At 40.5% G+C, this 25573-nt stretch overlaps 3 protein-coding genes across 4 annotated transcripts in view; all 3 read right to left on the bottom strand.

Annotated features, from left to right (window-relative positions):
* The window catches only part of LOC111653984 (cell adhesion molecule DSCAML1-like), a 50559-nt gene extending 46888 nt beyond the window's left edge, over positions 1–3671 (bottom strand). The window contains exon 1 of one of the 2 annotated variants that reach the window (XM_023404789.2): positions 3416–3671. In XM_023404789.2, the coding sequence (XP_023260557.2) occupies positions 3416–3671 (256 nt within the window). The remainder of the gene's footprint in view (positions 1–3415) is intronic. The other variant, XM_023404790.2, reaches the window with a different exon arrangement.
* Positions 3672–6252: 2581 nt separating this feature from the next.
* scn4bb (sodium channel, voltage-gated, type IV, beta b) lies at positions 6253–16525 on the bottom strand. Its single transcript, XM_023404682.2, has 6 exons — positions 16202–16525; positions 15625–15938; positions 11906–12069; positions 11596–11815; positions 10317–10446; positions 6253–10090 (listed from the first exon to the last, which is right to left on the bottom strand). The coding sequence occupies exons 2-6, from the start codon at positions 15707–15709 to the stop codon at positions 9994–9996; spliced, it is 696 nt and encodes a 231-aa protein (XP_023260450.1). The 5' UTR covers positions 15710–15938; positions 16202–16525; the 3' UTR covers positions 6253–9993.
* A 5243-nt stretch (positions 16526–21768) lies between these two features.
* mpzl2b (myelin protein zero-like 2b) overlaps positions 21769–25573 on the bottom strand; it is a 9615-nt gene continuing 5810 nt past the window's right edge. The window contains exons 3-5 of the mRNA XM_023404631.2: positions 24740–24950; positions 24136–24304; positions 21769–22994 (exon numbers count right to left, since the gene is read on the bottom strand). Coding sequence (XP_023260399.1) covers positions 22817–22994; positions 24136–24304; positions 24740–24950 — 558 coding nt within the window. The 3' untranslated portion in view covers positions 21769–22816. The remainder of the gene's footprint in view (positions 22995–24135; positions 24305–24739; positions 24951–25573) is intronic.

Genomic DNA, 25573 nt, shown 5'->3' with positions numbered 1-25573 from the left:
GCTGTGTCAGTAAAAAAAAAAAAAAGTGTGCTACTTCAGCAGTCCCCTGGGACCTGCTCCCCCTCACATCAAAGCAGCCAGTTTCTCTCTTAATGTGAATATCAAATCTGTGGATCACAAGTCCCAGCACAGTCTGCATAAACTGCCCCTCCCCCAACCTTTAATTCTGCCTAGTGATGAGGGAGAAAGAGGGAGGGGAGTTACTGCTAGAGGAAGTGATGGAGGGAGGGAGAGATGGAGAGAGAGATGGAGGTAGAGAGAGAGAGAGAGAGAGAGAGAGAGAGAGAGAGAGAGAGACAGAGATCCAACAAAAACAACTACTTGCTTCAGAGATTTGACATTTGCTGAATGCACCCTCCTTCCGAAAATGTGCAGCTCCAGCATCCAATAAAATCTGGAGGAGGTCCGGCTCAATTTAGCATCCGTGTTGTGTTAACACAGAGTTCTTGTTGGAAAAAAATTATTTCTTACTCTTGATAATGTTCATTTGCTTTTTTTCTTTTTTTTCTGTTGTTGTTGTTTTAATGATAACTTCTTATTCAAAATCTCATAGGGATTTATGAGAGATTTAAGGACGAATGGGAGATGCCAGTGACAGAGCTGTAACATCCTATTGGTGAGCTGGGAAGTGTAATGAGCTCCAGCACACACTAGCACTCTTTACCCACCATTTGACAACAATGATCAAAATTTGAGTGCAGATGTTTTTTTTCTTTGTTAATTTTTTGAAAGATGGCTGTTGTTAAAATATATTTAAGTGCTGGTTTATAGAGCTAAAAGTGTAGAGGGTGTAAGTCAGATTGTTTGATCAATCATCAGATGTTGATTTTTTTTTTTTATCTAAAAGAAAGGCCAGCAACAGACATTTTCAAATTTTGTCTCCATATTTCAAATAACAAGAATCATACTGTATATCTGATCCCCTCAAATTACAAGCAACATCACAATATGAGCTGGTTATTTCTGCTTTAACCCTCCTTAAAATGGGTGTTTTTGCTTTCTTAAATGTAAAATTAAATAATGCCAGGTTTGAGCTGTAAAAATGGAGGCCTGTGCCCTGCCTGAGTAATGATTGGCACCCCCGTGGACCTCACAGCTTTGTCACTAAGTAGTGCCTATAGCTCAGATTGCAGCTTCAATTGTGTAGCCTTGCAAAGGCAGCACAGGGAATTGGGGGGGTTGGGGGTGGGGGGGATGCATATATCCATGCCAGGGTGAGGGATCACCTTATTGCTTTACACACTTCAATTAAAATTCAAGTTATATCATTTGAATGTTCCGGTTTAATTAGTTAGAAGCTAAATTTAAAGTTCCAAAATAGGCCTACAGCAGGCCTGTATATATTACACTTTTATTCACTGCTAATTAATCCACAATTACAGTAAATACCGTCTTTGTATTTGATTTAAAATGATAGCTAGAAGAAGTTTTTGATTTCAAATCACCAATTAAAAATCACAATAACACCCTTCTTTAATAGGCTAGTGTATTTGGAATTACTGAAAGAAAATTGTAGGCATTTTGCTCTAATTGCTCAACTCTTATTACCCTTCAAGCATTTTTTCCTGCACCCTGATTGCCTCCTAAACCTGAGCGTCTCTGGCATCATTTAGCAACATTTTCTTTAACATAGTTCCTGTAGAAATTATTTAGCACGTGTGTTTCTTTCTTGTGAATGATCCTGTAAATAAATAAATAAGTTGACTCGCGGTTTAGCAGAAATAACATCCAAGAGTGTCCAACATTTAACAACAAAACCAAGAAGGGGTGTCCCCGTCACTTCGCCTCCACCGCGCGCCCACCAACACACACACACACACACACACACACACACACACACACACACACACACACAGAAGCGCGAGGGGTCCAGGTGGGCTATTAGTGAGGAACATGACCGGGCAAGTCTATAATCTGCACCCACGCCCCTGGAGTTTCTCATTTGGTGAAATAAATTTGCGCATATTAATATGATTCCGCAGAAGCCAGAGAGGCTCAGAAATCACATTTTGAATTATTGCTATAAATCAACAGCAGCAGGAAACATTGGATCCAGTGAATTCAAGAGAATTGACTAAAACACAACATGGACAACAAACAGGGGCAGCACACATGCAGCTGTTTGCTAGTTGATTAAAAAAAAAAAAAAAAAAAAAAAAAAAAGGCTAATCTAATGTTGGAAAATGCCTTAACTTAAAATGGCAAATGGACCGAGGTTAATGGCCTATTTTACTTCGTTTGCATTGGGAACAGCCATATTCCTCCTTCAAACCAATTCACCACATCCCAGACTTTTTGAGAGCCTAAATGAATTTACACCTTCTCAGGGCCCGTGCTAATAAGGACAAAAACAATATGTAAACATGGCTTCAAAGAAAAAGGCTACACAAAGGCCTGGGAAATGCTCTTATGTGGAGATGGTGTTGACTTTCTGTTATTTTCGACGCAGATTTGTTCAGGATTATTATAATGCACTGTAATAGCAGAAGATCAACTTTGCAATAGGGTCAGGGATTTGCTGCATATACTGAACAAGAGGGAAAGAATGAATCCATTTAACCGCCTTTTTACATTTATAGCCTAAACAAAATTGACTAAATGAATTAAATAAGGAGGAGAAATCTGAATTCATTAATTATGGCCTTTATATGGGTGTAGACCTATTAAACTAATAAGGCCGTTGTGGGGAAAAAGTGCCTTTTATTTTTCATCTAATTTAAAATGGCAATAATTTGCCATTACGCAGAAGAAGAATTTAAAGCCCTTAAAATCTCATCCTAAAAAATAAGAGTGGGCTATCTTTGTGGAATGGAGCGCTTGTTCTAAATACAGTCCACGAAAACAGCTGCAATTAGCAAAGGCTACACAATGAGAGCATCAAGATATCAAAAATCACAGGCATCCTCCTCAAAACTTTGGCGTGCAACATTTTTGAGCGAATTTGTTCTCAAATTGGTAATCAATTGATATAATTGAAGGCCGATACATGTTTTCATTTGTCTCACCCTCCCTCTGTATTTGCACCTCATTCTCCCTATTCAGCCATTTTACATATTCATAACTGGAGTTGGTAATGCGAAAACAATCCGTGCTATCAGCACCATCTGAGGCATCAAGGGCCGCTGCATAAAATCACAAAAAACTGAGTTACAAAAAAAGCACTTTACATTTTTACTTTCACAATATCCCTGTTCATGTACCTGTTCAGCCGCAGCAGGTTTATACATTTTTATTTAAAGATTAAATTCCAGCCAATTCCTCATCACAAGGCAGCCAATGATACATCAAAGCACAAGCCACATATATCATTCAAGGCTATAAATGAATAATAATTTCGATTATCACTTTTCATTCAACTTAAAAGCACTCAGTGTACAGGGTGTGCAAATATTGCCAGCATTTCCTTTTCTCTTACCTTCTTGGAGAGAGTACAGCAGGAGTAAAGTTACAAGCCACATGCCATAAATAGCAGGTATATTTTTCAGGAATATTTGGCAATCCTGGCAAGTGTGAGGCGCGGTTTTTTGGCCAGGCGGGTCTCCGTGCTGGACTGGCGACTGTGCTCCCCGGAGGTCTCTCCAGCCCTGCTGCCCCGCTACGCATGGAGGGGAAATGAGAGGCGCCTCAGCCCCGCCCATGTCCCCTCCTCTCTTCTCAAGACTACCGTGCATACAAATCCATCCTCCCATACACTAATCAAAAACACCGCGGAACGATGGGTCACAGCAAAGTCGAGGGTTGCTTTGAGTTGAACTGTGGATTTTTTGGTCCAGTTGCATCCAAAACTGGCGGGTTGTGTGAGCACCAAAGCTGCGCAGCAGATCTCTTGGCACCTTGGAGAGCGCACCCACCTGTGCGCCCCTGATGACTGCGTTTCTTTGCGCAATATGGATCTACAAAAACTGCTCAGATTGTAAAGATTTGTTAATATCTTTCCTTCTGAGTTTGGGCTTTAATCACAGGGATGTGGAGCTAAACACCAGACTAGTAACTGCTTTTCTTTGTCTTTCCGAGCCATGAAACGTGCGTAGACATTTGCGCACAGATATGCACTGCAGAGAGAGAGAGAGGAGGAGGAGGAGGAAAAGGAGGAGAGAGACAGAGAGAGAGAGAGAGAGAGAGAGAGAGAGAGTAGTAGGGTGTGGGGGCATGACACTTCCACACAGCAGGTAAAACACACGTCAGCTCAATCAAACCAATTATAAAAGATATTAGTGAATTCTTGAAGGACTGAACAACTTTCCACGCGGCTAGTTTCCTCCATTCAGTGGCGCTCTCTGTTGCGCCTGATGTGAAAAGCTCCTCTGGATGAGCATAAATTAGGGGAGGACGGGAAGTTGCAGGGCACTCCCAGTTCATGGAATATTTAAAGTCACTGTGGATGCCAGTGGTGGAACTGAAAAGTGATCCTCTTCTGCAACAGCCGCTTCATATTCAACTGCCCTGAACAAACCCAAGACCAGTAAAACAAAACCACTAATTGTGGCGGCACTACTTGTGATAAAATGATTTAATTGTGAAAAGGTATTTAAGTTCATTTAGTGACATTTAGGTTGACTTATTGAGAAATTCACTTTACAGAGAAGTTAGAAAATGCTTTGGAATGTCTCTTCCACTGTTGTCTTGTCATCATTATCAAACATTATTATTATTATTATTATTATTATTATTATTACTAACATTTTATAACACAGTCATTATTATGTATTTCATTCATATTCATAGGCAGATTTTCCTTTCAGACCACTAACAGAAATAATAAAATGAACACCTGAGTGTGATGTGTTTTGTTGGTATATATATAATTCAATCATTAACTAAACATGAAACTGTGAAGCTTGTATATTTATATAGAACAGTATGGGAGTAAAAGTTTCTCACCCTGCCCACATTTAACAACATTAGTCTATAGTCTCCGTAGTAATCATAAGGTGAAAGAGGTCAAATGTAAATATGTGTGCGTTATGCTCACAGGTCAGAGGTCACTCACTGAAACTTCGTCTGTCTTTCAATTTTACCAACTTGAAGGAGAGCTCAGCAGCACCTCACCCCCTCCTCTCACTGAGCTGTCTGCGGCCATGTGATCTGCTGTTCAGCCCGACCGCATGTGCAGGTCACTGCTGACCTCTGCTGGTTGAACTTGCAACATGAAGTGGACCGAATTTTGCACATTACTGCATAATGATTCATTGTTATATCACCTTGTAGATCTAGGTATGATTATGTTTGTCATGTTGCACTCTGTAGTTGGGATGTTGAGATGATATAAGAAGATCTCACTGAGGATAGTTTTTCCTTAGAACAATGTCTTATGTGAAGTAACTGCATTAATATTAAAAAGAATGAAATAATGCTCAAAATCAAATCTGACAATTTCCTTATTACGCAATTTAAAAAGTTGTACATAGTTAATTGATGCAACATCTATAATTAAACAATCTAAGCCCCTTCAGATATTAGAGAGGTGAAGAGTGATGCTGGTCATGAGGAGAAAATGAAACTAGGTTAACTTATAATAGTTTGGATTGTTTAAAGGCAGAGCATGAATGAATGTTATGACTGTTAATTTACTAATAAGCCGATGATGGGATAATCTCCCTTTATAAATGCTGTTATTGGGATAAAAATTGTAGGGTGGTAGATTTGGCGACACCTGTGGTTAATGTAGTAACAGGAAGCGAGACTTCATACTTCAGCCAAGGAATGGCAGACGAACAACTGAAACTACAATATAGAAAAATAATTATAGAGTGTAAATACATTGAATGGCTATTGGACAAAAAATGTCAACCACAAAAAATGATATAACTTGGACACAGTAGACTTTAGTTTTATATTTCCACAAAGCTGGGGACCTGCTAGAGACAGGCTTATAAAAGAATGGTGAGGGTTGACAAATCAGTGGCTTACATATCCCCACTTATAGTCCCTGGCATCGGCCAGGCTCTAGAAAATACCATAGTTCCCATTATGCAACTTGCCATCTTATTTCATTAGACCATCCCTGCCTGCAAATACCTACATCTTTCAAACTCCATGTGTTTTAGTGCAGGCCTTTTCCAGTCCGACCATGACTATAAAACAAAACTGATCTTTTTGTGTAAAATTTAAAGTGGACATTTTTCATCTCCATTTTTAACTGCACAAGTTCACCTTGGTAACGATCTGCCCAGCAGGGGGCAGTGCTGTCACAGATCCAGTGTTGTGCAGATACAAACAGCAAGACAGGACAGATTTTATTCAAAACTTTATTAGATTTAACGTTTCTATAATAAAGAGATCAAGAGCTGATATGAATGGATGAGAGGCTGAAAATGGGGACATCATTTGAGGGCGAGCCAGAGCGTTATAACTGTATATTTGTGTGCAGAGAGCAGCAGTGGAGTATGACTTTGTGAGTCTATGTGCTCTGCAGGGTCTGACTGAGTACAGGGGCTCCAGTCCACCCAATGCTTCCCTCTGGATGATCCCCATTCACCCTGCGTCTCATCACCACACCCCCCTGATCCGGGGCTTCTCCTACAGTCGTATTGCTTACAGAACTGTCACAGTAACTCAAAGGTGCAGTGTGACAAACTGTCACTTCTGTTGTGGTTTGCATAGAGTTGCTTGTCATCATGAGGCCCTCACTGACACAATCTCAACATTAACCTAAAGTAAACCTGAAGAAATTAGTCAGAGAAAACCCACTCAGTTAAATTAAATTATTTGATTTTATGATCCTGTGAAAATTTGTCCTTGTGGTTCCAAAGTCACAACAACAGCTTGAAAATTTAAATCCAGTCCTGCTTGAGGGTGGATTTTCTCTTAAAAGCCAAACAACACACATGTGATGTATATCATGTAAATACTGTTTACTATGTACCTGCAACATCTTTCTAAAAGATCCCATGAAATGGGATGATGAAGTCATTAAAAAAAAACTATCAAATCAGGCCTTCTTTCTATAACTGACAGCCCACTGGTTTATACGCAAGGGATTCATTTTGGGAAATACATTTTTTCACTGTGTTGCCAAGAGTTAGACGAGAAGATTGATACCACTCTCGAGTCTGGAAACCGTTAGCTTAGCTTAGCATATAGACTGGAAATTGACTGTTCCCTCGCTATCTAATGCTGTAGCAACAAGAACTACATCACACTGAGTAACTGATGCCAATTCATGGGACCCTCAAGAATCGAAGCTCCTGACTGTTTCCTCATGTGTGCTGTTTGGTTTCTTCTCGTCTCATTTGGATGAACAATGTGACGAACCAGCTCTGATTTGGATTACACACACACACACACACACACACACACACACACACACACACAAATAAAGTGCCCTTTTTAAAGTGCCCAACACACCCCCTTTATAATATATTGCTTCACACCGCCGATTAAAGACTGGAGGCACATTATTATCATGTTAATACATGACACACCACACTGTACAGTACACTCATGTAACACCTGTTGTGACTGGGGAGGTACATTTACATTCGTCCTGACCCAGTGTTTACCTACAAATTGCCCCACTCTCCGGAGGTATTTCTTTTTAAAGCCAGACATTCAGTAGATACATTGATGCAGATACATTCATCTCCTGATGAAGGACTCATCCCTGTTTGGTACAGTCAGTGGCTACACGAGCATTTACACTTGAACTACAGCCCCCCTACTCATCCTGCTCTCTGAGACCTGAGCCCATGATCATTCAAACATTGATGAGAAAATGTATCAGTTACTGTATGCATGGGCAGGACAACCAGGTATATTGTTTTCACTGCAGTGCAGCAGGTGAAAATAATTTATTGCAAAGTGTAAAACACTGACCAAATGAGTGTTTGTCAATGTTTAGGAGAAACAAGCCATTTCCATGAAGAGGCACATACTAAGCAAAGGTAATATGTAGAGCCTGATCCAGGCATACAGAATCCAGGTCCACATCACTAAATAGTGCTTAGCCTCAGCCAGGGTAAGCACAATGGAAGTAGCATGGCATAAAATGGGATTTACAGTTAACCTCAGCGCTGACGCTACGAGTGTTAGTATATTAGAACATTTTTTATTCCAAAACGTATGCACGTCTGTTTTCAAGCACTGTGTCTAAAATCTGCCCTGTGTTGCACATGCTTAAAATGCATTGGTTATTTGTCTTCAAAGCAGCATCACCAGAGGGTCATTCACTTTTCTAGAGGGTGGGGTGGGGTGGGTGGGGGAGAGATTGTTTCAAGGGATTGTCTATCATTTCAGTTGAGAAGCTAGTTGTATTATTACTGTCTTCTGAGTTTTATAAACTGTGTTGCAATATGTCGTTGTCCTCGCTGACAGAGGAGCAGAGAAGCACTAACAGGCACCTGTGTTTAGATCAAGCAAAGAGAAGGTAAAGGATGAAGAACTGGGCTGAATCCTACAATATTCAGTGAAGAGAAGTGAAGCCTTTGGGCAACTACTTCTTTCTAAATTGCCCTTTGTTTTACCACAGTTGTTTGAATAAGTCAGAATATACTGGGTAGAGAGTAGCTACAAATGGATCAGTAGATCTGTCCAATAGAACTGCTTAAAGTTATAGGACATCACTGTAATTTCAAAATCAAATGTTGATCTTGACTAAGTACACCATGTTAATGAAGGGCTTCTGTGAATTTGTTGTTAGTTAAGAAGGATTCAGCCCACTGTATTATTCCCTATTTCAAGCAGTTAAACAAAGAAGTGTCATTGTGTTTTGATTTCAGATGAAAAACAGTCAGAGATTATTTATTCAGTCTACTCTGGCTGTGGCAATAGACATTTGATATATCATGGCAACAATGTACTTTAAACAGTACACAACTGTGCAGTGACATACAACTGTGTTATCCACACAATATTGTGCACATAACATTCATGTCAAGGTCGCACAAAACATTCCCATAATTTAATAAAATGTGCACATGATTTGCTTTTAATCTAATGAGTTCAAAACGAACACATCTACTACAGACATGTAGCTCACTCATTATAAACAAGCATGCTTTCACTCAGATAAAACTCACTGCATAACCACTGTAAACGCATAAAAGTATAAGGGCCTCCATGTGTCTACACTGTATTTTAAATCAGATATCCATGATGTGATTGAAGTGATATCTAATGGTCAAAGTACAAACACAAAACCAATGTGACAATGATGTTGGAGGACAGGTTAACAATCATGTTTCACTCCTTGGAAAGGATGTATCGGATGATGGATGATTAGAACGGCCAAATATTCATTAGTAAATTCACAAATCTGCTTGTGTATATAAGAGCCTGCAGAAACAGTGGGAATAAAAGCTCAATTAAACCTGATGGCTTCTAATGATAGGTGGACTGTTGCTAGCTGTACATAGTTAAATAGCTGTCATCTTCCAGAGCAGTGAGTTTTCCCACAGTCCCTCAGTCGAGGCAGAGATAACTTGGGAACATAGGTTTCCATTGAGACCATTGTATAGATTTATACTTATATTCCTGCTCTTTGTGCCAGGAGGACATATTTGATTAAAGAAAAATAGTAAAAGTGCATGCTATCTTTACTTGTCTAAAAACTGTCATCAGGTCCAGTTACTGGCTTCCTCTTTAAAAACAAGCACAAGTTTTTCTGGTAATGTGTTGACCGACACATAAAAAAGAGGTAGATATATGGGAGCTGATGTGGGTTGTAAATAATATATAAGATTGGACATTAATCCTCACCAAGTCAAGCTGCAGCGTCTCTGGTAGGTGCAATTATCCTCCAATGTAAATGATTAAATGATGTGCACATTTCAAATAATTATGTGCGCCCTCATAATTTGCACATTCTTTAGTTGTATATCATCTGCACCTGTACTGTTGTGTGCACATGGATGTATTCCCACAGCCAGGCAGAGTTTTTTAACATTCCAACTTCAACAAAAATGTGTCCAAATACATGTGCACATACAAATATATGCAAAGAAGGTATATAAATATGAGCACTCCTGTGGTTTTATATACAGTACATGCACCTTCTCATTTCTTTTTTGGTGTTGGTTTGGAGTCAGCTTTGGATCCTGAGAGGCCATTTTCTGTGTTGTCGATCCCTGATGAAGTAACAAGGCACTCCTTACTGCAGAGGGGTTGGAGGAGAAGAGAGGAAGACAAAGTTAACAGCAGCTCAAAGACATATTTCAAGCTTGCATTATTAAGAAAACGCCCCCCCAAAAAAACAAACTACTTGATGTACAGTATCTGAGCTATCCAAACATGCAGTTGAGCACCGACAATGTGATCTGATGAAACAGTGTGAAATGGTTGCATTGCTGATAAATACCCAAGTGGATGTGACAACTCACTTTTTCTCCTCAAGCTTGGAAATAACAAAGAGAGTGAAGTTCTTGAGCAACATGAAGCCCATCAGCAACGCAATGGCTCCGCCTACAGCCGAAGCTATCATGATGGTCAGTGTGTTGTCCACCACCCTCACTGCAGACATTAGCAAAAAGGAAAAAAAACTAAAAAATCGACATAAATCTACATAATTTCAAAATGAACATCACAATGCTTTGCAGTGAGTCTGCTGTGCTGTTACAAAACCTTCTAACTCCAGACAAATTGGTGCCTCCACATGAGAAAGCGGCAGCTTTCTCCTGATGCCTCACACACACAAAATACACACGGAAATATTAGGAACTCATCTCCCGTGACCTTTGGTTCTTTCAGACTTTTATAGCTACTGTCTGCACTTTCCCAGAAGCATTTTAATGATATTTGGAGAATTTGTTTTAAATCCTGTCAGCTGTCAGTAAATCAAATGAGTGGGTGGTGGATTATTATTGCTCATTTCTCAGTTTCCACCAGTAGATTTAAAAAAAAAAAAAAAAAAAAAGTGATGCTGTGCCAATTTTGAGGGGAGACTAATTTAGGATCAGTCAGTCAGTTTAAAGTGATGAGCATTGCAAAATTGCATGATTAGAACTACCTTTTGCTTAAAAGCTACAAAATGCTTGGTTTAATAGGAAAGAAGGATTAGCAATTGTCCTGGACTGATCCTCCAGCAGAATGTGTGTGTGTGTGTGTGTGTGTGTGTGTGTGTGTGTGTGTGTGTGTGTGTGTGTGTGTGTGTGTGAGAGAGAGAGAGACTAATTAGAACATAACAAACTGAATCAAGGAATAAAATGCACAAAGAAATTTAACACAAAAACTGTCCCAGATTATTATTATTATTAGTCTATCTATCTATCTATCTATCTATCTATCTATCTATCATAGATAGATGACTGTGGCTTGATTTATTTTATCCTCATCAAATACATTTTTGCATTCCAGTTTATTTTGAATTCAGTTTGCACTTTATGGCGGTATTAAGCAAACACCAAAGAGTTGTGTTAAATTTGTGGTTTAACAATATACAGTATATCAGGGCACATAGTTTAAATATCATCAGGGATGTGTTGTCAGATTGGGCAGATTTCAATATAATTGGTCTCATTGTAGTTGCTGAAAAGGGCAGAAGGTGGAGAGGTGGGTCAATAATCCTAATTATCCCAATTAGTATACATAATGAGAGGAAAATAAACTACTGTGCACCCTCACATATATCAGCACACATTATCAGAATAGACTATGACTCACACTCGTCCACCACAATGAGGGTGAAGATGGCACTGTGGTTCTTGTCCTTCTCTTTTGGGTTGCGTCCAAAACAAGTGTATTGGCCTCCGTCCTCGAAGGTGATGTTCCACAGCAAGATGGAGATGTTGTTGTGATGGTTCTTCCCCACAAACTCCACCCGCTCTCGTAATACATTCACATTTGGCTCCACCTCCTCTGATGCTATCGTTGACTCGCACACCTGATAGGACCAGCAAGCTGTCAATCATCCACCACTTACAAGTTTCCAAAACCTGAACATAAACTTTTCTCTCAGACAAAAGGGTCTTACCTTCTGCATGGTGCCGTTGTCATTGAACTGCCAGTTGAAGTAGAGGTTCTTGATGCCGATGCAGCTCGAGTATGTGCAAGGCAGCATGACTGTGCTGCCGTTCACTGCCTGGAGGAAGGGAATCTTCCCCACAGACATCTCAAGGGCTTGAGCAGACCACACACCTGAGGATGAGGGGGAGTAGAAAACACAGCAAGATAAGACTCCACAGGGGAGGAATCATCTGACAGCTACGTCAACCAGCTGCCGGCTGAGGCCGTATTTTTTAAAATCTGTATCAGTCTTCTATAATTTTCTGCAAGAAAGCACTCATTCTCAAATGAACGATGAGAATGAGTGAAGTGACAGTAAATCTACCTCATACAGACCAAAATACTGGAATACAAGATTTATCATTTCTCTGCAATGTAGCACACAACCAAATGCTGTTCGCTCTGTATACTGTATGTGATAAGAAGATATATGTGTGTGTGTTTATCACATTGAGTATTTAAGTTTCATTTATTAACACATTATAACATATGTCTGATGATTATTGGCACTTGATGAGTCAAACCCTGAGTAACATGACACCACAAAGTCCTTGTCGTGACATCACTATTAAGAGAAGTCGAAATCTGCTGCTCCTGGTGAAAACTATAACTGTACACCAGGGAGCACAGCATCAGGAAGTCACAGTGATCAAATCTTAATTCCACCAATCAAGATGGATTAGGGAAACAATCATGCCTTTGTTTATTATTTGTCTTTTTCTTTTTTGCTCAATAACTCTAGACTTTGTGCCTGTGATCAGACACTGCCAAGGTCGCAGGTAACAAATAGCTGCAGTAAATAATTTCAGCAGGTCAAGGACACTCTGTGCTACAGCACTTTTTTTACGCCATTAAAACACCTTGTGCTTAATGGCTCCATCTAGTGTGCAAGGTGTAAACTACATGCTCACAAGGTGCTGTGCAGGACTACAATGCTAAACATGCAGACATTTATACCCGGACAATGTAACACTTTTAACATATGATTCATGGTTGCAGGGGCAGCTGTAACATTTTCTGCCTACTCTTTCTAACGTTCACATGATCCTGCCCTCTGTTTTCTGCACACTGTGTTACACTTTCTTCTTAACATGCTCAAGGTCAGCATCTGACAAGACAAGCACCATTGCAGCAAATAGCAAAAAGCAAATAGCAAATAGCAAATAGCATTGCTCAGAATAACAGACATGACCAAACACAGTGAAGAAGGACACACTGTATGTGGGAATGTTATTGACTCATTCTCGTCTCACTCTTGCTTTCTGGCAAACTCACTGGCTCCAATCTTTTCCTCAGCTGGTCCAATGCAGCACAGTGAGCTTGCAAAAAAACAGTAACAGAAACAGTGAGGAGAGAGCAACAGCATCACCCCTCCTCTCTCTTTCCTCATGCACATTTCCCAATGTCACTCACTTTTTTTTTTGGCAATATTCCATTTTCATTGTTTATCACATTTGCTCCATGTCCCTCTGTGTCCTTAAAATATTTCTTTTCTATGAGAGTTCCCTGTTTCTGTCACTGTCATTACTGAAGCTGCTGACAAGAATCCAAGAACAAAACAAGTAGACATGCAATAACACAGTATCAATTCTTCCTTCAGGAACCTTGATCTTCTTTGTGTTTTGTCTCCAACAACTTTTACTCTCCCTTAAATCACTAACCTCGCTGTACATTGAGTCTTTTTTACAATTTCTTATCTAGGTTTTCAATAAAAGTTTGTTTTGTGAGTTTTGGTGCTTCAGATAAAAGTGGAACAGTGGTGCTCCAGTTTCTAGCCCATATATGTCAACTTTAGAACCACATTTCCTTATGAATAAACAAAGATATCTCAAAGTTAAAGAAAAAACCCAGGTGATATGAAATGCAAAGGTGGACCCCACACTGATGGAAGTATAGGATTTCTTTGTGATTGTAAGACTGGGATTTGAGGTTAACAGGGGCCAAGAATGGATCTAATTCAGTAGAGATCAAAGGTGTGAGAGAAGATACTGAACTTTGCTTTTCCACGACTGTCCAGTCATTAAAAACTTATGTTGGAAACCGAACTACAGAGACATTTGGTCACAACAGCATTGTCTCTTCTGAGTCAGAATGCTTTATAGTCACCATCTCACCATGTCTAGCTTTTATCTATATCTGATTTAACAAGTATAACATTCAGTGAGGTGCCTTTTCTAACCACCTCATAGTGCACTACACAAAACAAATATGACGATTTCTCCAGAATCTAATGTGTTTAGGTATCTGATGAACTTTATAATGTAAGATACTGTATCTTTGATCTCTGATACTTGGGCGCCTGCATCTGCTGTTTAAGTCTACCATGCAGTTTTTGTTAGGTGGCCAAAATGCCTTATCGTTCATTCTAAATAAAGAACTTCGGGCAGCCTGTGATAAAACATCTGTGAACAAAAAAAAGCTTCTGAAAAATACAATAGAAAAACTTTACCTGGCAACACAATAACACTGGTAAGTCAGCAAGTGTTTTGATGCATTACAGTTTTTTTGTATCAGGAAGGGCTGAGAAATATTTTTGATTAAGAATAATACATTTTATTGACTTAACTGAACCAGGAATGTTTGAATGGAGCTTTCAGTTCCTGCACATGATGTCACAGATCAGGTTTAACTTTCTGATCCGCGTTTGCTTCACTATTGCTGCACTGATGCTCCACACCCATAAGCAGGTTTAGAAAATTCCAGTAAGTATAAAATTGATTAATGAAGGAACAATGTGGGAAAAACCTATTAGACACATTTATACTGACAGTATGGGAAGTTTTTCCTTTGCTACTGTAATCTGTACTCGCCCCTTTTAATGTGTATCCACCACACCTTTACCCATATGGTAACATGCATGTGCATTTACCTGCAACAACAACATCACCTCCAGATTCCTACAGTGCTGTTGTGCTACTGTACAGGCTCTGCCAAAATACTCTTTAACCTCTCTCTCTCTCTGTACACAAAGTTTATGACTCCAATAAAAACAAAAGAAAGATGGTTTACTGGACACTGCTCCAAGTGGCCCTGCTGCTCTGTTACTGCAGATACACATGCAGTCCAGCACAATTTGCTTTGAATGGCAGGGCCTGGAGTGCCTGACACAGCTATTCCATCACAGGGTCACTTTATTCTGCTGACATTTTCTCTTGTGGGCTCACAATCCCAGTCCAAACCAATATGGATCACAGATAACAACAAACTGTTTGATTCCTAACTTTATTGACCACAGACTTGATTCCAAACTGCCTAATCTTTAATGAAACCTTCTTAGTCTTGTCCTCTCTGGGTTTCCAAGCAGAACCACAAGCACACTTTGCTTGTGAGATGAAACGCAAGATCATTGAAGAAAAGTGCTAATCATAGTATTCTTTCCCAGCCAGCAAACCAGTCCTGCCACCAACCAAAAACCTACTGTAGCCGCACACACACAATGAACACTTGCATCTAAAAATCTACTCTGCGTAGGTCAGAAGCAGATGAAGGTCAACACCAGAAAAGCTACAGAATCATTGCTGTGCCAAACAAAAACAAATGCACACTGATATCAGGCACAAGCTTAAGGAACAACAACAAATATGAAGTTTTCAAAAAAGAGAGACGAAGCACTGTTGTGTCAGCTGTGGCATAATGAACACAGAGCAAACAAAAGGAGGTGCTGTACAGTATAGAGATAGACCTTACCAAGCAGCATGGAGAAGATCAGGCCGACGGCTCTGTGTGGAGGGCCCAGCCCTGGGGGTTCAACCCCAAAACACAGGACCTCCATGGCAGCCAGATCTGCTCCAAAACAAGCAGTGCTGCAGGATCCAGCCCCGGCTCCAGGTGGCTAGTAGAATATCCCTTAGCACAATGTGGCCTCTCTGGTACACTGGATTAAATCTGGATGCTGCTGTCTAGGTGTCTGGACCCCAAGTGAGGCACGTCCCAATGTGTTGCACCAACAGTGGTCCTAGTGAGACTAGTTGCCAGCCCCAGCAGCACTCCAGTGGAAGAGACTGTAGGTTACACAGAGGGCAAAGGGGGAGGAGGGGGAGAAAGAGAAACAGAGAGAGAAGGGAAGAAGGAAAAAGTGAAATCTTAAAACAGTACATCGAGTCACTATAAAATCACAGGCAGTACAGTAAAAAAAGTGTGTGTTTACATGTTTCCTGCAAGCATGCACATCTGCACATGTAATTTTGCCAGAATGTAAACAGGGTAGGACTGACAGAAAGAACACAATTTAATGGTAAATACAGTTCAAGTTTGTCATGCCTACCTGCTCGTGCAGCCGGTGCTCACTCAGAGGCTGGCAGGCTGCTTGCACAGCTGAGTCAGTGTGGACAGGACAACGGCGGAGCTCACTGCGCACAGTCAGGGTTCACTCAAGGAGAATCTGCCAGCCAGCACTTTCACTGCAGAGACAGCCACATTGCAGCGCCAGCCGGGATGAGAGACAATTAGAGAAGAGAGGTGGTGGTGGTGGTGGTGGTGGGGGAGGAGAGACAGACAGAAAGACAGACAGTTATGTAGAGACAGATGGACAGGAGGAAAAGCTGCTGCTCTCGTTCCTCCTCAACTGAGCCCCAGTGAAGCTGACTCCTCTCCCTGCCCGTCCCTCTGGCTATTTCACAACTTTTTCCTGTCCTCTCCATTGGCTGCATGCCCCCTCTCTCTTTCTCTTTCTCTCTCTCTCCCTCATCCCTCTATCTCCCCTCCCTCACCTGCCTCCATATACCTCTTACCCCCCCCATCCCCATTACTCTGCTACTCCCACCTCTCCTCTCCCTCACCCTCCCCCTCATCTCCTGACTCGGGGCGTGTATGCAGACTCAGGCACTTTTGTCAGAGTGTTTGTAAAGATCAGAGAAAAGTTCTGCAGTGCAGGTTGAGGAGGAGGTTGTGTAATGCAGCCTCAGGGCTGGGCCAGACGCTCAGTCCGATATCAATATGCTCCATTCATAAATGGACAGGCTCTCTGATAACGTCACCTTTAAGGTACCAAAACTCAGCCTCACAGGATTACAGTGGGAGGGGAAAACAGTTTATATTCCCTTCCCCTTCCTTAGATTGAAAGAGTTAAGTTTTTCTATGACTCTCCTCTCCTCTCCTCTCCTCTCCTCTCCTCTCCTCTCCTCTCCTCTCCTCTCATATTCCCCTGGCTCAGGATAATCCCCATACATAGCCACCGGTGATATGTGTATGTGTGTGTGCGTGTGTGTGTGTGTGTGTGTGTGTGCGTGACATGGGTCCCATTCGAAGCCTGGAAGGTCAAACTATCTTGTATATCATGAGACATTCATTACTCCGTAGTGATCAGGGCAATGCAGCTGCAAGTGCACTATGGTATGAGATGCAGTCATTTTTCACAACAGGACAGCTCCTTTCTCATAAACACACAAACACATCAGTCAACAACAGCTCACCAATGCCTTGTGTCTACACTATTTACTGCAGGACATGACGGAGGAAGTGCTTAGCTCAGAGTTTCCAGATTTGATTAGTCTGTTTTAGACCTGACTAACGTTAAGACCATATGCCTTTCAAACTCCATCCATTACTGTGAATAGAAAGCGACTGTACGGTAATAATGGCTTTTTGGTGTCAGCTTATTAGAAAAAAAAAAGGTTGGTAAGAGGTTAAATAGCCTGGAGTTTCATACTGGAGCAAAGGAGGATAGTGAGAGCTAACAGGGATGCAACTGAGACCATGTGACAGAGCGTGCCATCTGAGCCAGGGAACGGTTACATGGGCAGAGGACACAGGGACAGCTGCACATCCATTTTGGACCTCCTGGCTCTTTTTTTTCGCTGCTTATGAACTGGCATTTCTTTTACAGGAAAATAAAAGGTAAAGTTTGCAACCCTGAAGGGCTGATGACTCAAATTTACAACAGCAGATTAAAAGTGTGTGTATTTTACTTTACTACTTTATTTCTACTTTGCAAGTGCTGTACTTAACAAAGTTATCTATTATTCATCGAGCAGGTTATTACAGGGAGTATACGGGGTGTTTCTTTCTTTACAAGCTCATGCATAGTTTGCAGTGCATGTGTGTGTCTTGTGTTATTCACATGGAATCTGTGTTGCTAGGGTTTAGCTGTGGAGCTCTTGAATTAAATTTAGTTTTTACTCATTTTTTGTTGTATAGCTTATTATATAGTAGATTCAGTAGAACTTGCATCCAATTCTGCATCAATACCTAAGTGTTAAGTGAACAAACTATCTAGAGACTGATTTCATTTATCACCTGCAGGATGTGAAAAAAAGAAGCCAGAGGATTACAAACATTCGCCTACAATGACCACTGATACGGACAACTAATCTGGTTCAGGGCTCCACAATGAGCATACATAGGTAGGTGAAGTGTGGTGTTAGGTGACAGCAGGGAGAGTGAAGGGTTGTTTCATGGGTGTGGAGCTCTAAATGAGAGATACTATGGCCAGGCTGCGGGCTCACTGCTCTCCTCTCTAGGCCCCTCCACTGGAGTATCAATGCAGCAGCTGTGGGAACTCTTCCAGAACTGCAATAAGAAAAAAAAAAAAAAAAATTGCTGCAGAAAGACAGGGTGTTGCTGCAGACCTGTGCAGGACGTCTGTAACTACACAGACAGCAGCATGTTCGCAGACAATCATACTCACACAATCATAATCCCATCACACATGTACTGTGCAGATATTCATTAGTATGTGTCTTGTATTTGTGTTCATAGTTGCCATGTAGGTGCACACGTAACTTAAAGCACATAGGTGTCCTCTGCTCACACTGCAGCAAAATGACTGCTGCTCCAGAGAGACAAGGACACACATCTCAGCTCTTAAACTGTGCATTAGTGAGTCATAGTGATATGAGTGTGTTCATTAGCAAAATGTTAAGTATAAAAAGCACGAGTACTGTTCTACAGAAAAATGCTCTGTGACTTACCTTTACATACTGATGCATTAATTCACATGAGGCAATTTAAAGTAACTACTGTACTTTACATACAGTTTAGTCTTAGTTCAGTGGTTTGCAACCTAGGGGGCCCTCAGCTTTACAGAGCTTTACAGAAATTGTTTTGAATTTCTTCACACAGCTGTTTTGGTTCACTGTCATTCCTCTCATAACCTTGCTTTCGGCCACAGTGGGCAGCTATTTCCAGTGAAAAAGCTCTAAAAAAGCACTGTAGGCTAGCTGCCCAGCAGGGTTTGAATTATGGTATTGGGGGAGTCTGACCCCCTGATTAAGATTTGGACTCCCCTCAAGAGAGGTAAAAACAACAGTTCAGCAGTGTTGAAACATTTAAATGTCCTTCTTACCTGTAATTGTAAATATTACAACGTATTTCCCATACTCATGCCTGGAAGAAACATGTACTAAGATTTCAGACAGTGGACCATACCATTTCTTTACCTTTATGTTAGCTGAAGGTCTGCAGGTCTCACGCCCATCAGTGGCTAGCGCCTCTGCTCCTGTGCGAAACTGTAGGTAAATGTAAGTAGCAGTAGCAACTATCTATCTTGTTTAATACACTGTATTTTCTTGTTTTCTGAATTAGACTGTGTCAAGTTTGTATAGATTGACACGAATGTTAGCTAGTTTATAACTTTTGCTTAAGTTACAGATTAGCTAACAAATGTTAGCTAGCTGATAGCACGCCCTTTAATTTCCGATGTTGGCTTGTCATTTCATTACCAATGTGAAATGTCATGTGATTTAATTTTTAACAAACACTGATGCTCAGTCATGAGCAGTGAGATAATGGAGGATAAGTTGTTGTTGAGATATATTTTGACAAAAATGTAGAGTTTATTATTTCATTTTAATAGTCTTTTGCATTGCTGTAGTGGTTTAGTTAGTCTTTTACCTTTTAAGAGGCACACCCTTTGTTTTCCCTCAAGAATTCAGGAGTTTTACCTTGTTGGGTAATTGAACAATATTAAAATACATGTGTACTGACGGCTAAGTAATTTTATTAGCAGTGGTGGAAAATAATTATTATTAATAATAATAATAATAATAATAACAAATTTATTTATAGAGCACTTTTCAAGCAAAAGCACAAAGTGCTTTCCAAAGGTGAAGAAAATTCAAAAACGTAATCAACATGAAAAATGATTTCATAATGAATTTCATAATGAAAAACAAGTGCATATAAACATACATGTACACGTACACGTACACATTTCCTGTCACACTCACACTCAATGAAAGAAATTAAAAGATAAAAACTCTCAAACAAAGAAAATGGTAAGTGTATCAGTTGTTTTTAAAAGCCATTCTATAAAAATAAGTTTTAAGACAGGATTTAAAGGCAGCAACAGAGTCCGCTGACTTGATGCTCGATGGAAGGCTGTTCCAGAACCGAGAGGCCAAGACTTCAAAGGCTCCATCACCCTTTGTTTTTCATTAAGCAAATTTACTCAAAGTACTGTAAATACAATTCTGAGGTTCTTGTATTTTACTTGAGTATTTCCCTTTTATGCTAATTTAGACTCCTTCTCTACTACATTTCAGAGGGAAATATTGTACTTTCTACTCTGCTACATTTATTTGCTTTAGTTAAACAAGCAAGATACTGTAATTCCCGTAACACTTCAGTTCACTGAAGCACGCCCCTACACTGTACTGGGCTCCCTTTTGCCCTGGAGAAAAAGTTGACCTCCTGATTGTCATTTTATAATTTGCTCTATGCGACCCAGCACCCAATAGCAGTCAGCTACAGACTTGTGGAGCATTTAGCAGCTAAAGAGCCAGATGTTTCCCTCAGAAGGTTGTAGAGACCAAAAAGAGAGTGAACATTGGACTTGCGTTCATCAGGTGGACACAAACATATAATGTTGCTTCATAACTGCATGTAAAAAGGTAACTGTTGTGTGTAGTGCAAATAAAATCGAAAAAAAAGTTTTTCAAAGGAAACAACTCACTGACATCTGAAACATTTCAAGTGGCTGAGCAAGAAAATGGTAATAACTGCTGTGAGATAAATGTAGAGCAGCAGTATAAAATGGCATAAAACGCTCAAGTAAACTGCAAGTAGCTTTTGACCACTGTAGAAATGCAGAAATTACAAAATAAGAGAATGACAGATCAATAATAGTGTCAGGTTCACACTACTGCCTTTCACAGGGTGCTCACACACATATGGGTAAACCCAGGCCCATGTTTGTGGTTCAGTAGTTGTTACATACAGTATGCTAACGAATGAAGTGGGGATCATTGACTGTGACCCATAAAGTTCTTTGCTGGCCCTTTCTTTAATAACCATAAGAGGTCATAAAATGATCTTGTCATGTTCCTTTAAAATGTGCAGTATCTGTTAATGGCACTTAACTCTTTCATACAAAGAAAGAACCTGTTCAGTAGTTCAAACAAAGAGTAATGCACATTGTAGCCTGAAAAAGACAGTCAGTGTGGTTTATGTGTTGTTTCAGACAGGTTCCCACATGTTGCAGGTTACAGTCTCTCTCCACCCTGACTCATTCACCATCAATGTCACACTTGAGTATTGTTTCTCAGGATCCTTCAGTGGGTGTTAACTGACCCTTAAAGATTTGAAAAAATGCCCCAGTGAGAGTATTTGAACCTGTTTTCAATACAAATCAACTCATTTCAAGACACAAACAACCATAAGAGAAGTTTGGAAACAAGCTGATTGGACAAACTGACAGTTAGTGCAGTTAGATTTAAACATTGAATAAAGTGTGTGAGCTTTACTGTTTTTAGGCCCAGGAAGTGTGACTGTACAATAATTCATTGTCATGTGTGTGAGTGGTGATGGTTTCACACACAATGTGTTCTCCTTAAGGGCTGATCTGTTCCCACACACTGAACATTTTTTATCAAAAATACACTTCATGCTACTTAATAATTTCAAAAACGGTCCTTTTATTTTAAACCAAGATACATGTGACAACATTTCAGGACTTGATTAAAGTGTAAATCTCTGCTTATTTTACACTATGTACATTATCAAAATAAAAAAAAAACACTTGTAAACACCTTACTTTGTTTATCGCTCATATATCTCAACAACCAGTCTCTCACTTTTTCCTCGACAACATTCAAAACCCTCTGTAAAGACACATTATAATACAGTTAAAGGGAAACAGCTGAGTAGACAAAAGTTTGGTTTTGTTTACTCAGCTGGTGCTTTTAGGAAGTGGGTGTTGATGTGGCAGTGGAGCAGATATGAAACACTATGTGTAGCAAAGATAAATAAAAAATCTATTGTCCATTTAGACATGAAAAATCCTGAATTTTCACACTGATCTGAGGCAATACATTTCCAGCAGAAGCTGTATGGAAATGTGGTCAAATTAGCACAAAGGAGCAAAGTTACAGTTACAACTCACACCCATCGGTCCACATACGTACGTAAATAAGGAAGTGGACCTGCACTGATTTTGCACATTAAAGTCTGTTTACAGGGCTTCAGGTGAACTGCCACAGCTACAGAAAAATGTCCACATGTGATATCACTTGAGTCAGCACTGGTTGGTTGGAGTTAGAAAGCAGTGAGCCTGCCAGACTGCTGTAGCCTGCTCCTCATCTCTGCCTGAGGTTAGCGGCTCGAAGCTTCGTTAGCGCTGCTACTAGCATAACACAACTGAATCTCCAACTGAACTGTGAGCGTTTGAATTGTATGTGGGAAATGTGGGCTGCGGGTTATTACAAGGAAGAAGAAAGAAAGAAAAAAAAGAGATGATGATGGTTCTGCTGCATTGAATTTGGTCCTTTTAAAAACAAACAAAAAAAAAACAACTGTATGTAAACTAGTGGAATAACAGTTCTTTAACATTAAATGTTAGTGATGCCCTGAACTCTGAAAAAATATAATAAATTACATCTGAACATTTAAACCATGTTAATACCAAAAAGGCTGCAAAGATGATTCTAATCAATAGAGTGCCAATTTAATCGTCATCACCACCATCGTCATCATCGCCGTCATCATCATCATCATCATCATCATCAACGCCACCTTCCTCCTCTTCATCATCTCCACTGCTGGGCTCGGACTCTTCATCATCTGAACTCTCAGCTTCTTTCTTCTTCTCCACAACTTTCAGATGAACTGCCTCTTCAAGTGTACTGACCCCACCCCCATGAAACAAATTCAATCGCACACACACACACACACACACACACACACACACACACACACACACACACACACACATACACATAAACAGTGAGATTGGCCATTGGTGGATAACTGGGAGTATGGAAAGTGCAGCAAATAAACAAATGGCCCACACTGGTTTCCATCAGCAAACATCCATTGCCAAATAGAACAGAGGAAGAGACTTTAAAGATACAATACCCCGAATCCTCAGCTTGAAACACACCCAGCCAGAGTACCACAGAGAATTGATATATTGCTTCTTTCAGTGGACAAAGATGACCAAACCATCAGTTCATGAACATTTCTCCACCAAAACCTCTGTGGTTCTCTGGATTAGTAAAATTCTTCACCTGTACTCACAAATCAAAGTGACAAAACAGCAGTGAAGCAGCAGTTCTTATAGAGTAAAGGGAAGATTTTGCCCGTAAAAAGTTTATCTGCTCTCACCTGCCATATCTTGAAAACTTAACCCAACAGTAGCAGGCAATAGAGAGGATATATGACTCAATTCACCACAGCAGTGTCATGTCTGAAGCACTATTGTGCTCTTTAGGCGTAAAATGAATTATATACAAGACTCACTTTCAATTGATGATTCAGTTAAAGCATAGTTCAATAAAGCACACACACACATTTAACTGGTGATTCCGTTGCTATATGATAAAAGAGCAAAACAATTAAAAAAAAAAGCCTAATTGGTGAAGTCAACACCGCTGCTGGGAATTGAGGTAAATGAACAAGTTTAAAGAACTGCACTTAGAAAAATCCATCCATATTTACATCCCCTAGTCCACAGTTTAAAAACTGATGAAATTAAGTTAGTAGTTACAATCACTGGCAACATTTGATAAAAACGTGTATGTGTACATAAAGATTTGGCTTTACAACAAATTGCATGGGTGGTACATTATATCGCTAATACTTAAGTAAATAAACTGTAATAATATATGAGAGGTTCACATCGGAGGAGCAAACATGGAAGACAAAGACGCCTCCCCACCCCCAGCTTTCATTTTCTCTTCCAGAAGAGTGGAACCAAACAGCCAATCAGAGTCAACATCAGTCCGAAAAGAAGAGAAGCAGAGGCTCCGGCTCTCTGGCCCTCACCACACAGTCGAGTCCTTCCACTCGCGCTCCTGTGGGTGCAGCTCAATGTCGTTTTCCATGTTCCTTTTCCTGTAGTACCTCACTGCCACAAAGATACCGAGGAGGATCAGGATTACACCGCAGGCCCCTCCGACTGCGAGCGCCAGGACCCCGATCTCAGAGAGGGAAACTAGAAGCAAACATCAGTGATAAAAGTGGGTGAAAGCAGCAGCAGAGAAAACAATAGCGACAAAACAGACACAGCCATACATAGACGGAGCATCCTAGTGGTTAAACACACCATCTTTCTTCTTCATACCTCAAGCACTCCACTTGCTTAAGTGCTGCTGAGCAAGACACTGAACTCCATCCTGCTCCAGGGATGACCTCTGACCTACCTGTAGAGAAGCCTGAGTAATACTACTACCAGAATTCTTCTACCAGAGCCAGTACTACCTTCTAAATACATACCTAACATACTGAGGTCATGACTGAAAAGCAAAAATAAAAGCTTCTTTGAAAATTTTAAATTTCCTTTTGCTATAGTACATGTGATGCAGGTGAAAACTTTTCATCTTCCCAGAAAATACTGAGTCTTACAGATGTACAGTGCCGCCAGTCTTACCTTTGTTGACGACTTTGAGGACAGTCTCTCCATTACTGCCGTGCACATCTGGGCGGTTACGCACCTGGCAGATGAAGGTACCATTAAAGTTCGGAGGCACCTCATGCAAGGTGATGGAGGCGTCCCGTTTCATAATATCTCCCGACCACACTGCATGGTCTTTAAAACGCCCGTCCACGGGAGGATATGGTACCTCATGGTAGTAAAACACCTGACACACACACACACACACACACACACACACACACACAAAAAAAAACACACATCCATAAACACTGCAAACACTGTAAGAATCCAAATAAATTAGCAAGCATCAAAGAGATCTCCTTATCTACCACAGCTTAGCTTGACGAGGCCTTAGGAACAGCGATGGGTTGTGTAGTAGCCATAGTGGCTACAGTAAGAGCTGTAGGCCACATGATCCCCAGAAACTCATTTATTACTATGAAGAACACTGAGCAACTCACTCATTCAAAAGTTACTCATCTGTTAGGTGCAGTGCATATGTTTAAAAGCCACCAAGAGCCATATAAACATATTATTTCATGCCATTCATGTGTTTTTGCCATAAATGCTGGAAGCCTTTTGAGTGATATCATGTTTATGCTTCAGTAATACTCATTTTGGCTACAAGAGGCTGACCACTGCACCACTACCATAGACTGTAAATAAAGATGGACTTAGCCTCTCTTTCTGGAGAGTGGTTTTGAAGCTCAGAGTGGACAGCTCCGCCACTGCCATCTTGCCAGTACCTGACTCCGCCTAACTCGCATCTAATCCAAAAATGGGCAAAGAGGTTGGGTGCAGTGGAGCTGAGACTTCAGTACATGCTGG

The sequence above is a fragment of the Seriola lalandi genome, unplaced genomic scaffold, assembly GCF_002814215.2.
Source record: "Seriola lalandi dorsalis isolate HSWRI2012SDOR001 ecotype SW California unplaced genomic scaffold, Sedor1 jcf7180002054256, whole genome shotgun sequence".
Classification (NCBI taxonomy): Eukaryota; Metazoa; Chordata; class Actinopteri; order Carangiformes; family Carangidae; genus Seriola; species Seriola lalandi.
Note: the sequence above shows the minus strand (reverse complement) of the source record. Positions and strands in the feature narration are given on the sequence as shown.

Coding starts and splice junctions, on each gene's coding strand:
- scn4bb (XM_023404682.2), bottom strand. CDS start 15,709: ATGGAGGTCCTGTGTTTTGGGGTTGAACCCCCAGGGCTGGGCCCTCCA. Junction 11,816..11,905: donor ACAACGGCACCATGCAGAAG/GTAAGACCCTTT, acceptor TGGTCCTATCAG/GTGTGCGAGTCAACGATAGC. Junction 10,091..10,316: donor TCCAAGCTTGAGGAGAAAAA/GTGAGTTGTCAC, acceptor ACCCCTCTGCAG/TAAGGAGTGCCTTGTTACTT.